The sequence below is a fragment of the Scyliorhinus canicula genome, chromosome 11 (assembly GCF_902713615.1).
Source record: "Scyliorhinus canicula chromosome 11, sScyCan1.1, whole genome shotgun sequence".
Taxonomy (NCBI): Eukaryota; Metazoa; Chordata; class Chondrichthyes; order Carcharhiniformes; family Scyliorhinidae; genus Scyliorhinus; species Scyliorhinus canicula.
The window spans coordinates 51786407-51805213 of record NC_052156.1 but is presented as its reverse complement, the minus strand read 5'-3'; the positions used below and the strand labels follow the sequence as shown (position 1 = coordinate 51805213).

At 44.0% G+C, this 18807-nt stretch overlaps 1 protein-coding gene across 17 annotated transcripts in view; it reads left to right on the top strand.

Annotated features, from left to right (window-relative positions):
• The window catches only part of magi1b (membrane associated guanylate kinase, WW and PDZ domain containing 1b), a 535264-nt gene that overhangs the window by 437323 nt on the left and 79134 nt on the right, over positions 1–18807 (top strand). For all 17 annotated transcript variants that reach the window (XM_038810577.1, XM_038810576.1, XM_038810581.1 and 14 more), the window contains 5 exons: positions 3160–3217; positions 7192–7274; positions 7852–7941; positions 12262–12444; positions 13301–13936. In XM_038810577.1, the coding sequence (XP_038666505.1) occupies positions 3160–3217; positions 7192–7274; positions 7852–7941; positions 12262–12444; positions 13301–13936 (1050 nt within the window). The remainder of the gene's footprint in view (positions 1–3159; positions 3218–7191; positions 7275–7851; positions 7942–12261; positions 12445–13300; positions 13937–18807) is intronic.

Genomic DNA, 18807 nt, shown 5'->3' with positions numbered 1-18807 from the left:
CCATAAATGTTACCTGGCCATCCTTTTAAATCATTCCATTGGTCTCTTATGCTCTTTACAAAAAGGAGTTCAGAACACCAGAGAGTCAAGAGAACCAGAGGTGACCCTTCTGTCATTGTCACCTTGACAACTGCAGAGGAAGAGGTGATGGACATAAGTCGGTTCTTAACATGCCTGCCCATTGGAGATGGGTCTACCAGATATCTGGTGTTAGAACTAAATATAAGACAACCACAAGGTGTGTAACACTACTCATATTGACTTGATGTTAGCAACCACTGAAATATGATGATTTGCAAAATTATAACTTTAGAATCCCTTCACCTTGTCAGTTCCAATTCACATCTTTCATCTCCTACAGGTCCTTCATGCATCGCTCAGGAGCTGATGCTGGAGAAGGATGAAGACTCCTTCTGTGATGATGCACTGTCACATGACTCATGTACACTATCCACCAGCTCAGGTACATGCATCTCAGTGCATTCGCTAGGATAGGTTGTCCCAGAGTGAAGCACACATTACAAATGGGCACAGGCAGATGATGGAGACAAGGATAGCATTGACGTGTCTCTGGGAGGACACAGGACACTCCAAGCTCTGATCAGCTGGACAGAGATGCTGAACCAGCGATGAAAAGGGCAATCTGGAGCAGCGACATACGATGTATGAAGTTCCGTGTCATTAGCTGAGAGAAGAGCCTACTTGATTTTGCGACCCACAGCCAGATGTGGGAGTGAGATGGTCTCTAGTCAACGAAGCATATCTTTCAGGTATCTAAGGATTTTGGGAGACACATCCTTGCATGGCCAGGGGTTTGAAGGACCATCGAACTGGTCTGCTGGTGAATTTAAGGAACCCTTCAAAAATTGAAGAAAGTGTCTGGAGAAGTGTCAAAGTTACTACTCAGTGAATCGAATATATAGGATCCTATTGGAAGCTGGGAGCTAGTGAGGATTGCTTATTATTAGGACTGTAAGTCAGTGGGGAGGGCAATGTATAATTGGTATAAAAGGGCAACGTTTATTTCTGTAGTCCTCCAAAGTATGATAATCACCTCCAAAACAGTGAAAGCACACTCTCCGAGGCCTTTTGAGCCTTTCTTTTAGGCAGGGAAACAGCTGTTAGTGCTCAGTATTTTATAGCCTTTGCTGCCTGCCAATTGCCTTGGCCTGTCAATTCCTGCAGTTGTATCACCTTAATTTACCTGGACTTGCTCCAAGAATACCAAGAAACCCATGCACTCAGAATTTTTGCAAAAAACGGTTGTTGATGACCACTTCATATATTTAAATAGCAAAACTGCCTTTACAATGGAAGCTTCCCATGTGCGTTCTGGTTGACTTCCTGAAATGCTAGCAGTTTCAGCTGTTTTAACCTCCTGCCTCACAGAAACCCACCCACCATGACGGGTTCAAATTCCTCCCTCAGTATTGCAAGGCCAAAGTGAAAGTTCCAGATGAAGACAGAAACTTTGAATTCAATATAAGGTGCCTTTTATTATCGAAGATGACAAGCAGAATCCTGGTTGTTAACTTTAGCTGAAGATAGATGTGAATAAAGGTAGTATTTTAGCACCCTGGGTTTACGTTTTACTGCAGTAGAGTTTTCACTTGCATGCAATCATCAATTTGGGCACAAATTACTATAACGATCAGTGAGTGCTTGGGCCTCGGCAATTCCCAATTTATATCAATGACTTGGATGTGGGAACCAATTGTAATATTTCCAAGTTTTCTGATGACATAAAACTAGGTGGAAATGTGAGTTGTGAAGAGGATGTAAAGAGGCTTCAAGGGTATTTAGGCAGGCTAAGTGAGTGGGCAATGACATGGCAAATGGAATATAATGTGGGAAAATGTGAAGTTATCCACTTAGGTAGAAAAAGCAAATGTAGAGTATTTCTTAAATGAGAGATTGTGATGTGTTGATGTCTAAAGGGACTTGGGTGTCCTTGTTCACAAGTCACTGAAAGCTAACTTACAAATGGTATGTTGGCCTTTATTGTAAGGATTAAAGGAGTCTTGCTTCAAAGAGCCTTGGTAAGACTGTCTCTGGAGTGTTGTGTACTGTTTTGGGCTCCTTACCTTACTTGCTACAGAAGGAGTGCAATAAAGGCTCATCAGACTGATTCCTGGGATGGCAGGATTGTCCTATGAGGAGAGTTAGAGGAGTATGGGCCTAAACTCTCTTGTGTTTAGAAGAATGAGAGACAGCCTAATTGAAGCATATAAAATTCTGACAGGTCTAGACAGGTAAATGCAAAAAGTATGTTTCCCCTCGCTTGAGGGTCTAGAACCAGGGGACGCAGTCTGAGAATAAAAGGTAGCCATTTAGGACTGAGATGAGGAGGAATTCTTTCACTCATCGAATCATTGAAATTCTCGACCCCAGAGGACTGTGGAGGCTCAGTCATTGAGTATATTCAAGTCTGAGATTGATAGATTTCTACATATTAATGATATCAAGGGATATGGGGATAGTTTAATAAATCCACATTAAGTGAGAAGATCAGCCATGATCTAGAAATGAGGAGCTCTTATTTCCTATTTTTCTAAATTGTGCCTGAAAATAAACTTGTTTCCAAAGTGAAGTTGTGGTTCAAGTATTCGCTCAAATAATTTTGCAATAAAATAAGTTAATCGATTTACCCAACAAACTATGTGGAACCATTAACAGTTTCCTTGGATATACTCTCGTAAATACTCTCATATGGGATACCCTATGTCAGTTGCTTAGTAAATTAAAGATTTTTTTCATATTTGAAACCTTTAAATGTTTACCAAAGTAAACCGGCTTAATTTGAAGAGCCTTTCCAAACAGCCTCAATCAAGAGATTTGCTGGGGGGAGGGGGGGAACGCGTGTCCAGTTTTTGGGCAGGGCCAGCTTTCAGCGCTATTTTTATTTCAGGGTTAAAGATCACAGATAGTTTATTTATACTGGACATAACACACATTTAAATTTCATTGATTTATTCCATGGCGGTTTGACCAGTTTGTTGTGCTTTGCATCCTGAATGGAAACTCTTGGCTACTATATTGGTAAAATTGATAAAGGAAAGAATATCATGCTACTATTTTAAACTTGAATGCCTGCATTTAATCTATAACTTGAAGCAAGTCAGCAAATTCCTTCACAGATATGTTTTCCTGTCCTTTCAGAGCTGCCCTCTGGGTGGGAGAAGATAGATGATCCTGTATATGGTGTCTACTATGTTGAGTAAGTTTATGAATTTATGCTGTATTATCTGGAAGACAACTAAGCCAATTCCCAATAATTAAGTAGAAATGATTGTAATCGAGAAAAAGATATTAAGACCATAAGACCATAAGACATAGGAGCGGAAGTAAGGCCATTCGGCCCATCGAGTCCACTCCACCATTCAATCATGGTTGATTTCAACTCCATTTACCCGCTCTCTCCCCATAGCCCTTAATTCCTCGAGAAATCAAGAATTTATCAATTTCTGTCTTAAAGACACTCAATGTCCCGGCCTCCACCGCCCTCTGTGGCAATGAATTCCACAGACCTACCACTCTCTGGCTGAAGAAATTTCTCCTCATCTCTGTTCTAAAGTGACTCCCTTTTATTCTAAGGCTGTGCCCCCGTGTCCTAGTCTCCCCTGCTAATGGAAACAACTTCCCTACGTCCATCCTATCCAAGCCATTCATTATCTTGTACGTTTCTATTAGATCTCCCCTCAACCTCCTAAACTCCAATGAATATAATCCCACGATCCTCAGACGTTCATCGTATGTTAGGCCTACCATTCCTGGGATCATCCGTGTGAATCTCCGCTGGACCCGCTCCAGTGCCAGTATGTCCTTCCTGAGGTATGGGGCCCAAAATTGCTCACAGTATTCTAAATGGGGCCTAACTAGTGCTTTATAAAGCCTCAGAAGTACATCCCTGCTTTTATATTCCAAGCCTCTTGAGATAAATGACAACATTACATTTGCTTTCTTAATTACGGACTCAACCTGCAAGTTTACCTTTAGAGAATCCTGGACTAGGACTCCCAAGTCCCTTTGCACTTTAGCATTATGAATTTTGTCACCGTTTAGAAAATAGTCCATGCCTCTATTCTTTTTTCCAAAGTGCAAGACCTCGCACTTGCCCACGTTGAATTTCATCAGCCACTTTTTGGACCATTCTCCTAAACTGTCTAAATCTTTCTGCAGCCTCCCCACCTCCTCAATACTACCTGCCCCTCCACCTATCTTTGTATCATCGGCAAACTTGGCCAGAATGCCCCCAGTCCCGTCATCTAGATCGTTAATATATAAAGAGAACAGCTGTGGCCCCAACACTGAACCCTGCGGGACACCACTTGTCACCGGTTGCCATTCCGAAAAAGAACCTTTTATCCCAACTCTCTGCCTTCTGTCTGACAGCCAATCGTCAATCCATGTTAGTACCTTGCCTCGAATACCATGGGCCCTTATTTTACTCAGGAGTCTCCCGTGAGGCACCTTGTCAAAGGCCTTTTGGAAGTCAAGATAGATAACATCCATTGGCTCTCCTTGGTCTAACCTATTTGTTATCTCTTCAAAGAACTCTAACAGGTTTGTCAGGCACGACCTCCCCTTACTAAATCCATGCTGACTTGTCCTAATCCGACCCTGCACTTCCAAGAATTTAGAAATCTCATCCTTAACGATGGATTCTAGAATTTTGCCAACAACCGAGGTTAGGCTAATTGGCCTATAATTTTCCATCTTTTTTCTTGTTCCCTTCTTGAACAGGGGGGTTACAACAGCGATTTTCCAATCCTCTGGGACTTTCCCTGATTCCAGTGACTTTTGAAAGATCATAACTAACGCCTCCACTATTTCTTCAGCTATCTCCTTTAGAACTCTAGGATGTAGCCCATCTGGGCCCGGAGATTTATCAATTTTCAGACCTTTTAGTTTCTCTAGCACCTTCTCCTTTGTGATGGCAACCATATTCAACTCTTCCCCCTGACTTTCCTGAATTGTTGGGATATTACTCATGTCTTCTACTGTGAAGACTGACGCAAAGTACTTATTAAGTTCCTCAGCTATTTCCTTGTCTCCCATCACTAGATTACCAGCGTCATTTTGGAGCGGCCCAATGTCTACTTTTCCCTCCCGTTTGTTTTTAATGTATTTAAAGAAACTTTTACTATCATTCCTAATGTTACTGGCTAGCCTACCTTCATATTTGATCCTCTCCTTCCTTATTTCTCTCTTTGTTATCCTCTGTTTGTTTTTGTAGCCTTCCCAATCTTCTGACTTCCCACTACTCTTTGCCACATTATAGGCTCTCTCTTTTGCCTTGATGCATTCCCTGACTTCCTTTGTCAGCCATGGCTGCCTAATCCTCCCTCTGATAACCTTTCTTTTCTTTGGGATGAACCTCTGCACTGTGTCCTCAATTACTCCCAGAAACTCCTGCCATTGCTGTTCTACTGTCTTTCCCACTAGGCTCTGCTTCCAGTCGATTTTCGTCAGTTCCTCCCTCATGCGCCTGTAATTACCTTTATTTAACTGTAAAACCTTTACATCTGATTCTACCTTCCTTCTTTCAAATTGCAGACTGAATTCTACCATATTATGATCACTGCTTCCTAAGTGTTCCCTTACTTTAAGATCTTTTATCAATTCTGGCTCATTACATAACACTAAGTCCAGAATAGCCTGTTCCCTTGTGGGCTCCATCACAAGCTGTTCCAAAAAGCCATCCTGTAAACATTCAATGAATTCCCTTTCTTTGGGTCCACTGGCAACATTATTTACCCAGTCCACCTGCATATTGAAGTCCCCCATGATCACTGTGACCTTGCCTTTCTGACATGCCCTTTCTATTTCGTGGTGCATTTTGTGCCCCTGGTCCTGACCACTGTCAGGAGGCCTGTACATAACTCCCATTATGGTTTTTTTGCCTTTGTGGTTCCTCAACTCTACCCACACAGACTCCACATCGTCTGACCCTATGTTGTTTAGTGCTATTGATTTAATTTCATTTCTAATTAACAAGGCAACCCCGCCCCCTCTACCCACCTCTCTGTCTTTTCGATAGGTTGTAAATCCCTGGATGTTTAACTGCCAGTCCTGAACCCCCTGCAACCATGTTTCTGTGATGCCTACCACATCATACCTGCCAGTCATAATCTGGGCCACAAGCTCATCTACCTTGTTCCGTACACTGCGGGCATTTAAATATAGCACCTTTAATTCCCTATTGACTGTCCCTTTTTGTTTTCTTAGTGTGGTGGACCTTGGTTTACTGAGCCTTTCCATACACTGTGTCATATTTTGTGAGATGGGGACTATCGTAACCTCTCCTGAGCTCTGTCCAGTTTTACCCTTTTTATTTTCTGGCTTCCATAAAATTATTCCCTCTGCCTCATTTTTCTTGCCCTCGCACTCCTCCCATCCAGCCCTGTCATAGATCCTGGGTCCATCCGATGCCTTACTGTGTGAAGCAGCTGCACTCAGTATTTTCTAACTCTTTGTGTGAAGAAATATTTGATCATTGGTTCTTCAGATTCTGCAATGCTTTCAACATTTTTCTATGTTTAAAAAGTATATATATTATTCCTCCCTTTGAACTCGCAAGTCTGCTTTCTTAGAAGAGGAAGCCTAACTGAGGCATATTCGCCACTGAAAAACGTTCGTGGTGCTCCCTGCTTGACTGATGGGAGCCACTCAGTGTCCTGATAAATTAGATTTTCCCTTCATCATTTGTCATGTTTGTTAATCTCTTAAACATCACCAGCAACTCTTGGCTGATTTGGTTAGTCACGGATCAATGCCCAAGATTAGCCAATTGGCTGGTAATCATGTCACAACATGTCTCTGAAGACATCGCAGATTTTTCTGGCTCGGATTGATTGGTCTTGATACCGTCCAACGAAAATGAAGTTGTCTATGTCAAAATTCCAGGGGAGGTTTTGGTTGTGAGATATTTGTTTGGATTCTTCATAGTATTCTGTGTTGCATCGTATTTTACTGGCAACATGAGCATGCTAATATGAACAGTATATATTTGGCACAAAAGCAACATAAATGTTCATTTCTTTGAGGGTGTGTGTTTTTGCGGAAGCAGGATTTATTAGAGAATGAATGCATAATATTTTTGCTGTCAGCTTCTGAATTTGCTATTACTAAATTAGACACTCCTTTCTGGAACTGGTTTCTATGTTAATATAACACCGTCTCTTTCATTAGTCACATCAACAGGAAAACACAGTACGAGAATCCTGTTGCTGAGGCCAAACGCAAAAAGCAACTTGAGCAGCAGCAAGCAGAAGGTGAGTTTTGAATTTTAACCAGTATGTCACTCAGAAATTTTCATGACGAAAATCAGACGACTCTCCTGACAACATCTGAATAGGCTATTGGCACTGAACCCATCCATTCAATCATCAGTGTGGCATTATACGGCTTACCTACTGCGCCTATCCTTCACAAAAAAATAACTGCCCAGGGGAAGTGATGAGTAATTTTAATCTGCCACCATTATGAGAAAAACAAGAGTTATTTCAAAATGTTTTCTTATTGTTAAGTAAACGATTCCTTAAATAGTAATTGTTGAAAGTGAACCTGCCTTGAGGTCTCGTTGTTTGAGGCGGATCAGTGGCACAGTGGTTAGCACTGTTATATCACAGCACCAGGGTCCCATGTTCGATTTTGACCTCGGGTCACTGTCTGTGTAGAGTTTGCATGTTCTCCCCGTGTCTGCTTAGGTTTCCTCCAGGTAGGTAGGGTGCTCTATTGGTGCAAGGGCCGATGCAGACTCGATAGACCGAATGGCCTCCTGCACAGTAAGGATTCTATGAAATTTATACTCAAATAATATTTTGAAATCATACTTTCCTCACCTCTCAGAGTGGACAGAGCAACAAGCATCTCCTGGCCCCAAAGCTCCAAGCTATGTGCAGAATAATCAGGAATCTTTCAGAGAAACCCCAGCACAAGGTATGTTTGATTTGGCACTAGCGCTGATCACTTGCAAACGAAAGAGAACTGTCATGAAGGGGGTACAATAGATAAACTTCCTGATTGAGGATGAGGTTGGTTGGAGAAGGGTTGTGTTCATTTGCTGTAAAATTAAAAAAATACAGTGCCCTGCAACTACTGTAGAGTAATAGCAAAATATTCAAACTGGCAACTGCAAAAAGAAAAGGCTTAAAACCTGTTTTAACACTATCTTTCCTACAAGCTGAATAATCCTTAACAAAGAGTAGATGTCATTTGGATGGTGTGCACAATAATAGCATCCATGCCTATGGGGCTCAAAGGTACCCTCTAAAACCAAATTTTTTTTTATAAATGTTTTTATTCAGTTTTCATATTTTATATTGAACAAATTACAAATTGTTAGGAGAGAAAAAAAAAACAAACAAACACGCAAAAATTAACATACATATTTACAGGTAAGCATCTTCGTAGTAGTAACTGCGCCCGCCCCCCCCCCCCCCCCCCCCCCCCCCCCCCTCAACATGTTTATTTAGTTTGGTTTTGGGCCTTAGCTAGCCATCGAACCCCCGTACCGAACCTGTAGCCCCCCCCCCCTCCCGCTACCTTCCCCCGACTATTCTTCCTCTTGTACATTGGCCACAAATAGGTCCCGGAACAGTTGCATGAATGGCTCCCACGTTCTGTGGAAGCCGTCGTCCGACCCTCGGATGGCAAATTTGATTTTCTCCATTTGGAGAGATTCCGAGAGGTCGGACAGCCAGTCCGCAGCTCTGGGCGGTGCTGCTGACCGCCAGCCAAACAGGATTCTACGGCGGGCGATCAGGGAGGCAAAGGCAAGGGCGTCCGCCCTCCTCCCCAGGAATAGATCTGGCTGTTCTGAAACCCCGAAGACCGCCACTATCGGGCATGGCTCCACCCTCACTCCCACCACTTTGGACATAACCTCGAAGAAGGCTGTCCAGTACTCCACGAGTCTGGGGCAAGACCAGAACATGTGGGCGTGGTTGGCCAGGCCTCTTTGGCACCGTTCACATCTGTCTTCCACCTCCGGGAAGAACCTACTCATACGGGTTCTTGTTAAGTGGGCTCTATGTACCACTTTTAGTTGCGTCAGGCTGAGCCTTGCGCACGTGGAGGTGGAGTTGACCCTATGCAGTGCTTCGCTCCAGAGTCCCCACCCTATCTCCATCCCCAGGTCGTCCTCCCATTTCCTTCTTGTTGCGTCCAGTACGGTGTCGTCCCTATCTACCAGTCGGTCATACATGTCACTACAGTTCCCTTTCTCTAGGATACTTGCGTCCAGTAGGTCTTCCAGTAGTGTCTGTCGTGGCGGTTGTGGGTACGTCCTTGTCTCCTTTCGTAGGAAGTTTTTGAGCTGCAGGTACCGTAGCTCATTCCCCCTAGCTAGCTGAAATTTCTCTGTCAGTTCGTCCAGTGTTGCGATCCTGTCGTCCGTGTATAGGTCCCTGACTGTCAGTGTCCCCCCGTCCTGCCTCCACCTTTTGAAGGTGGCGTCAGTCAGTGCTGGTGTGAACCTATGGTTGTTGCAGATGGGAGCCCTGTTCGACATTTTGGTCAGGCCAAGTTGCTGCCGCAGTTGGTTCCAGGATTGGAGGGTGGCTGTCACCACTGGGCTGCTGGAGTGTTTTTTGGGTGGGGATGGGAGTGCTGCCGTGGCGAGGGCCCGGAGGGAGGTTCCCATGCAGGAGGCCTCCTCCGCACGCACCCACTCAGCTTCTGGCTCCTGGATCCATCCCCTTACTCGCTCGGCTGTTGCTGCCCAGTGGTAGAATTGTAGATTCGGGAGGGCTAGCCCTCCCCTGGTTTTTGTTTTTTGTAAGACCTTCTTTGGGATCCTAGCATTTTTACCCCCCCATACGAACGCCATGATGAGTTTGTCCAGCGCTTTGAAAAAGGCCTTGGGGATGTAGATCGGAATGGATCTAAACAGGAAGAGGAACCTGGGCAGTACGTTCATTTTGATCGTCTGAACTCTCCCCGCGAGGGAGAGCGGGAGTGTGTTCCATCTTTGCAGGTCCTTTTTAACTTCCTCCGTCAGGCTGGTGAGGTTCCATTTGTGGATCCCTTTCCAGTCATGGGCTATTTGGATCCGCAGGTAGCGGAATTTATGTCGGGCTTGATTGAACGGCAGCCCCTTTAGTGCTGCCCCCCCCCCCCCCCCTTGCGGGTGTACTGGGAAGATCTCACTTTTGCTCATGTTGAGTTTGTAGCCCGAGAAGGCTCCAAACTCTTTCAGGAGCGCGATGATTCCGTCCATGCTGCTTTGTGGGTCCGAGATATAGAGGAGCAGATCATCCGCATAGAGTGAGACTCTGTGCTCTCTACCTCCCCTTCGGATCCCCCTCCAATTTTTTGCTGCCCTGAGCGCGATTGCTAGCGGTTCAATTGCTAGTGCGAACAGCAGCGGGGACAGTGGGCATCCTTGTCTGGTGCCCCTGTGCAGCTGGAAGTATTGGGAGTTGGTATTGTTGGTCTGTACACTCGCCATGGGAGCGTTGTACAGGAGCTTTACCCAAGCGGTGAACCCTGTTCCAAGCCCGAACCGCTCCAGTACCTCTATGAGGTATTTCCACTCGACTCTGTCGAAGGCCTTTTCTGCGTCCAGGGAGACGATCACCTCTTGTGTTCTCTCCCCGGAGGGGGTCATTATCACGTTCAGCAGGCGCCTGATGTTCGCGGTAAGCTGTCTACCTTTGACAAAGCCCGTCTGGTCCTCTGTGACCACCTCAGGTACACAGTCTTCTAGCCTCTTGGCTAGGATTTTGGCCAGTATTTTGGCGTCTGCATTCAGCAGAGATATGGGTCTGTATGACCCACATTCCGTTGGGTCTTTGTCTTTCTTAGGTATCAGCGAGATTGAGGCCTGTGCTAACGTGGGTGGCAACGTGCCCCTAGCTAGCGAGTCTGTGAACATCTCCCGCAGGTGCGGGGCCAGCGCTGTCGCAAATTTTTTGTAGAAGTCCACCGGGAATCCGTCCGGTCCCGGCGCCTTCCCCGCCTGCATGGAGCTAATGCTGTCCATGATCTCTCCCAGTGCTAGTGGTGCTTCCAGATCCCGTTTTCTGCCCTCTCCCACAACTGGTATGTCCAGTCCGTCAAGAAACCGGTTCATCCCAGCCTTCCCCGTTGGGGGCTCTGAGGTGTACAGCTCTTGGTAGAAGGCCTTGAAGGTTTTGTTAATCCTCTCTGGTTCTGTTTCCAACGTGCCTCTGGTATCTCTGATTTGCGCAATTTCTCTGCTGGCTGCTTGCTTTCTCAGCTGGTGGGCCAACAGGCGGCTGGCTTTGTCTCCGTGTTCGTATAGGGCCCCGCGTGCCTGGCGGAGTTGGTGTACTGCTTTCCTGGTGGAGAGCAGGTCAAAGTTCCTTTGTAATTCTTTCCTCTCCGCCAGGAGTTCTACGGTCGGGGCCTCGGAGTATTTATGGTCTACCTCCAGTATGGAGTCGACCAGCTTCTGCCTAGCCACCCTTTCCTCCCTACTTCTTTGCGCTTTGTAGGCTATGATTTCCCCTCTTAGTACGGCCTTAAGCGCTTCCCAGAACGTGGAGGGTGAGACCTCCTCGTTTTGGTTGATCTCAGTGTACTCCGCTATGGCCTGCGCTATCCTTTCGCTGAAGGCCTTGTCAGCTAGTAAGGCACCGTCCAACCTCCATTTGGGGCGCTGGGCCCTTCCCGTCTCTAGCCGCACATCCATGTAGTGTGGAGCGTGGTCTGATATCACAATTGCGGAGTATTCCACCTTGTCTATCTCTGGAAGCACCGTTTTCCCCACCACAAAGAAGTCAATTCTGGTGTACACGTTGTGTACTGGGGAGAAGAAAGAGAATTCTTTCTCCCCCGGGTGGGCGAATCACCAGGGGTCTACTGCTCCCATCTGCTCCATATAGTGACTGAGTTCCCTTGCCATGTTTGAGGTTTTCCCCGTTCTGGGGTTTGATCTGTCCGTCGTTGGGTCCTGTACACAGTTGAAGTCCCCCCCCATGATTAGTCGGTGCGTCGCTATGTCCGGGATTTCTGCCATGGTCTTTTGGATGAAGCTCGTGTCGTCCCAGTTGGGCGCGTACACGTTAACTAGAACTACCGGCGCCCCATCCAGGGCCCCGCTGACCATGACATACCGTCCCCCTGGGTCCGTAACCGTCTTTGTCACCCTAAACATTGTCTCTAAAACCAAATTGAAGTTTCTGAAGACATTGATTTCAACTTGTTTAAAATATTTAACCCTGTTGCAATTTCTCTCACTCACTCCCAAACTGAACAGAAACTCTTCAATTTGCAAATTATTTCTCTGAACAGGAAAGCCCTTCTTTACACGAAACCCTTCAGAGCTGAAGGGGCAGTTCATCAACACCAAGCTGAAGAAGAGTACCCGAGGGTTTGGATTTACAGTTGTCGGTGGTGATGAACCTGATGAGTTTCTACAGATTAAAAGTTTGGTTCTTGATGGGCCTGCTGCACTGGATGGCAAAATGGAGACAGGTACCAAATTAAAAGAATTTGATTACATATGTATCGGACAGGATCTTTCAGCCACACCCACCCGGCAATCGGAAATTCCTGCCCGAGGTCAATGGACCTCTACATGGTCCCCATCCCATCTGTGGCGATCTTACAGCGGGCATGGCTGAATAATCCAGCCCTTAATGTTTTATTTTGCAAGTGCCCATTTTTTGACTTTCTACAATGGGTTGGGCAGATTCATGGAATAAATTTCTTGCGAAAGTAAGGTCCACCTCCGTACGATGAGCACCCAGATGGGATCTGCCATTCATTCTAGAATATAGTGTTCCACTGGCGCTGTACTCTATTTAGGGTCTAAGGTGAGAATGAATAAGGAAATTTGGGTGTAAGTTATTGCTGAGAATTGAGTATGCGACACAAAACACCACCCAGCCTACTGCAACCTCTGTGAATGCCAGGCAGGGTCACTGCTTTGCAGTGTGACTAACAAAATCAAATTGTGCTGTTTTGGGGATCATACTTTATGATAGTGCTTGCTTATAATTCAGTTTGTGATGATTGAAAAGTCATGTTCCATTTTTATTCCATTGGGCTTTGGAGTCTTCCTATAAAAAACACCAACTGTTGGCTTCGAACATTGCCTGAATTCATATTTAACTTGATCTTAGATTATTGGCTACGTTCAGTATATCTACCTTTGGTACTTAGCACTCTTTGATTACTGTCATTGTCAAAATATTATGCAAATTGCTACTTTTTGTTGCATTGCACTATACCTATTGTGAATTAATATGTAATTGTGAAGTTAAAGTGCATAAATTGAACAATTTACGATGCATTAATGAAACTAATCTCTTCTAATTCTCCCTCTTAGGTGATGTTATAGTAAGTGTAAACAGCAGTTGTGTATTGGGATACACCCATGCACAAGTTGTGAAAATATTCCAGTCTATTCCAATTGGTGCAACCGTGGATCTTGAACTTTGCCGGGGTTACCCTCTGCCATTTGATCCAGACGATCCAAATACTAGTTTGGTGACATCAGTAGCTATTTCAGATAAAGAGCCAATTATTGTCAATGGCCAAGAAAATTATGACTCCCTTTCAAGCCACAGTAGCCAAACAGCTCCTGCAAATGGGAATGGAGTGAAAGACCAGAGACCATATAGTCCATCATCTGGCGATGTTTCATCAAATGGATCCCATACAGGCTATACCAATGACAATGTCTCCTTGGCTTCCTCTATAGCAACTCAGCCTGAACTTATAACTGTTCATATAGTTAAAGGCCCCATGGGTTTTGGTTTTACCATAGCAGACAGCCCTGGAGGCGGTGGCCAAAGAGTTAAACAAATTGTGGATGGTCCACGCTGCCGTGGCCTGAAGGAAGGGGATCTCCTATTAGAAGTGAACAAGAAGAATGTCCAGAACCTAACCCATAATCAAGTAGTTGATACACTGTTAGAATGTCCCAAGGGAAGTGAAGTGACACTCCTGGTTCAACGAGGAGGTAAGTGTTGAATCTACTTTCTGACTATTTTTGATATGCATGGCTGAAACGTTTCAATAAAGTTCCATACTGTGCAGTTCATTCCCTGCTGCTCATCATTCCCTGCAGTCTACAAACATATCTGTATATTCTGTGTAATAATAAAATTAACCTGACTTTGTTGCTTTGAAGAAATGTTCTATTGCCTTTTATCCACTTGTACTTCGTACTTTGTGTTTATAATTTATTTTGGAAATCGCACAGGGCTCATTCAGTTTAAGATCGCTGTTGGTAAAATCTCTTTATAATTTTATAGCCTTAATTGCTTTTGCTACATTCGGTTCTTGGTAGGCAATGAGAGAGCTTACTGTGGTGCAGTAAGTTTAATCTTCTGATTAACTTTTGACGAAGAGTATAAAACCCAATGATATAATAGGATAATTTAATTTGTCCATTCGGTGGAAAAAAATTGTTGGGGAGGGGAATAAATGAAAACTTTGTACAGAAGAGGTGAGCCAAACCTTTAATGCTTGCACATAATGAGTTTGATTCATGTCTAAGGTTTAATTGATGCAACAATACTAAGTGGCTGTAACGACCAGAGTTCAATTAGTAATTTGATTCTAACAGCTGTCGTAGCAATGTATTATTTTGTCTTTGTTATTGGAACAAATTGAACTATTTAAAGCAAATTAAATATATGAGCTTGAAGTAAAGTCTGATAATGGATAAACATTAACATATTTTATATGGCATTCCTCTGTCTACTATTGAAAAGAAATAGCGAATGTCCTCGTAAAAAGCAGGTAATTATTATATGAATGTATTTATTGCCAGGAGTAAGCTCTAGTCTTAACTATATATATTAAATATACCCATCTGTAAAATAACAGTCCTTGCATCATGACCATATCAGCCTTTTCTCTCCAGTTAAGTGATTTCTAACAAACTATTTCCATTTATTCCGCAATCATACCGTGAGCACTATTCTCTAAAGATTCAATTTTCTCCTCAATCAGATGGTGCCAAAAGGGCATTTGTCCGATACACAGCCACCTGCCCAACTATATACACTGCGCAGAAATTTAGAGCAAAATAAAAATGCAGTGATTTAGGGTGGAAGAATTACAGACTTACCCATAACCTTTCTCATCTGATCTTTTAATTTTCCATCAATTCCCCCTTCTTTCCTTGTCTGTGCTGGAAACCTCCAATATCCTTTCCGTGGGGAAGAGAGATCAGCCCACAGTGTTTGCAGTCCACAGCTCAGCTTACCCAAGATATTAAAACGAGTTTCCTAGAAATTAAGCATCACTTAATTTTTTCTCTTGATTTGGAAAAATCTAAATCTTTGTACTGTTGCATGGCTGTTGCCCCCTTGCAATTCTAGCGATGGCTGTTGCCCCTTCTCACTTTCTTATCTGGGCCTAATTAACCCCCACCCTCTAACCCTGTTTACACCGGTTTTGACTCACTTGAGTGCAACTTGGCTGCTACTGATCAAATTTGTTTATTCATAATTTTTATGGTATTTGAAATTGAACAAAAATCTCTCAGGTTAATTTTTCAGCACATTATACGTCATCCTGTGGGGTGACACGTAAAAATATTTTGTATGGAAAGAAAAGGAAATAGGCACATAACATTTTCAAGTATTGTAATGGGCTGGCCAAGGAGACAACAGCTAGCATTATATATTTTTTCTATTAATTGCGCTATCTGCCAAAGCAACTTGACTTGCAATGATCAAACGTCAACAACAGCAGCATTATTTAATGTTGACAGCTAACACTATCATAACTTTTACCAGGATCCCTGGAACTATCAATATTTCCAGGTCTCTGTGGGTATAATACTTTTCAGGATGTTCCTTATATCAACTAATTTAAAAACCATTCATCTGGACTATTATTTATGCTGCTTTGGCATCCAATGCAGCCAATAAACTATTAGAACTAAGATAGAAAAATGATAACTATTATATTGTATGAGCGAGGCTTGTGTTCAGTCTCAAATACTATAGAAGTTGACAATTACTTAATGCTATTTCATATCAGCTAATGAGCTGGAATACTGTGTACAGTTTTCGTCTCACGTAAAGAATGATATGCCAATTTGGGAGTGCAAGAAAGGTTCACTAGACTGATTCCCAAGATGAGGAGATTTTCATACGAGGAGAGATTAGATAAACTTGGCCTATATCTCCCAGTATTTGGAGGAATGAGAGGTGATTTCAATGGAACCTGTAAAATTAATGAGGGGCTGGACAGGGAAGATGCTGGTAGAATGTTTGCCATGGAAATAAAGGTCGCAGATTAGGACACTGACCATTTAGGACTGAGATTGCTGTTGATGTTCAGTTGTTTAAAATGGTATGTGCAATGAGGTCAATAGATTTTTGAATACTCAGTAATGCATGGGATATGTAAATAGGAGGAGAAAGTGGGGTTGAGGTAAGGTAAAGATAAAGTCATCATAGTTTCAGATGACCATAGACCCTTTGAGGGGAAGAGCTGACTGGTGGTGATTTAACTAGAGGTGAGGGGCAACGTTGAGAAGCCTGGGCCTTCATGAATAACCTCAGCCCTCGCTGCTGCTCTCACTCTGCATCACGAACCAGCTATAGCATGGTGGTTAGCATAAATGCTTCACAGCTCCAGGGTCCTAGGTTCGGTTCCCGGCTGGGTCACTGTCTGTGCGGAGTCTGCACGTCCTCCCCGTGTGTGCGTGGATTTCCTCCGGGTGCTCCGGTTTCCTCCCACAGTCCAAAGATGTGCGGGTTAGGTGGATTGGCCATGCTAAATTGCCCGTAGTGTCCTAAAAAGTAAGGTTAAGGGAGGTTGTTGGGTTACGGGTATAGGGTGGATACGTGGGTTTGAGTGGGGTGATCATTGCTCGGCACAACATCGAGGGCCGAAGGGCCTGTTCTGTGCTGTACTGTTCTATGTTCAATATAGCCAATAGCTTGAGGTAGAAGGTACTGAATAATGGAGCAGGCTCAAAAGGCTGCATAGCCTACTATGCCACTCGTACGTCTTAGGTAGCTCACCTGGGCCATTCTTTAAAATGACAGACTCTATCCCTCATGCCCTTTGTGAATTAAATCCGAATCTATTTGTCAAAATAATGTCAATTTGCGGATGAAAATTAGTCTTTAGATCTGATTAAATTGTTCGGAGATTTTAATGTATATTGCATGAGAGAACTCTTAGTTGGCTATACATTTGTCCATTCATCAGTCTTGGAGGGGTGAAGCTACCACAAAAATGTTGCAACCGAGATGAGTGGTTTAGTTAATTGTGCAAGTTAAGTTTTAATAAAACAAGCATTTCTCTGTGACATGCAAATACACATTGGTGGAATTCCTCCTGTTGAAAGGGGCAAACTCTTGATTTTGGAAGTTCAATTAATCTCTATGCTAAATGAGAAAACGCATTTCTCCTCCATACTTCACTAGCTCATATTTTGAATGTATCTTTTAAATGAAGATCTCAGTGCATTCTATATAAAGAACAAAGAAAAGTACAGCACAGGAACAGGCCCTTCGGCCCTCCAAGCCTGTGCTGACCATGCTGCCCATCTAAACTAAAATCTTCTACACTTCCTGGTCTGTATCCCTCTATTCCCATCCTATTCATGTATTTGTCAAGATGCCCCTTAAATGTCACTATCGTCCCTGCTTCCACCACCACCTCCGGCAGCGAGTTGTAGGCACCCACTACCCTCTGTGTAAAAAAACGTACCTCGTACATCTACTCTATACCTTGTCCCTTGCACCTTAAACCGATGCTCCCCTCTACCCTGGGAAAAAGCCTCTGACTATCCAGTCTGTCTATGCCCCTCAATTTTGTAGACCTATATCAGGTCGCCCCTCAACCTCCTTCGTTCCAGTGAGAACAAACCGAGTTTATTCAACTGCTTCTCATGGCTAATGCCCTCCATACCAGGCAACATCCTGGTAAATCTCTTCTGCACACTCTCTAAAGCCTCCACATCCTTCTGGTAACGTGGCGACCAGAATTGAACATTATACTCCAAGTGTGGCATAACTAAAGTTCCATACAGCTGCAACATGACTTGCCAATGCTTATACTCAATGCCCCGGCCAATGAAGGCAAGCATGCCATATGCTTTCTTGACTACCTTCTCCACCTGTGTTGTCCCTTTCAGCGACCTGTGGACCTGTACACCTAGATCTCACTGACTGTCAATACTCTTGAGGGTTCTACCATTCACTGTATATTCCCTACCTGCATTAGATTTCCAAAATGCATTACCTCACATTTGTCCGGATTAAACTCCATCTGCCATCTCTCTGCCCAAGTCTCCAAACGATCTAAATCCTGCTGTATCCTCTGACAGTCCTCATCGCTATCCGCAATTCCACCAACCTTTGTGTCATCTGCAAACTTACTAATCAGACCAGTTACATTTTCCTCCAAATCATTTATATATTCTACGAACAGCAAAGGCCCCAGCACTGACCACTAGTCACAGCCCTCCAATCAGAAAAGTACCCTTCCATTGCTACTCTCTGCCTTCTATGACCTAGCCAGTTCTGTATCCATCTTGCCAACTCACCCCTGATTCCGTGTGACTTCACCTTTTGTACCAGTCTGCCATGAGGGATCTTGTCAAAGGCCTTACTGAAGTCCATATAGACAACATCCACTGCCCTACCTGCATCAATCATCTTGGTGACCTCTTCGAAAAACTCTTATCAAGTTAGTGAGACGCGACCTCTCCTTCACAAAACCATGCTGCCTCTCACTAATACGTCCATTTGCTTCCAAATGGGAGTAGATCCTGTCTCGAAGAATTCTCTCCAGTAATTTCCCTACCATTGACGTAAGGCATACCGGCCTGTAGTTCCCTGGATTATCCTTGCTACC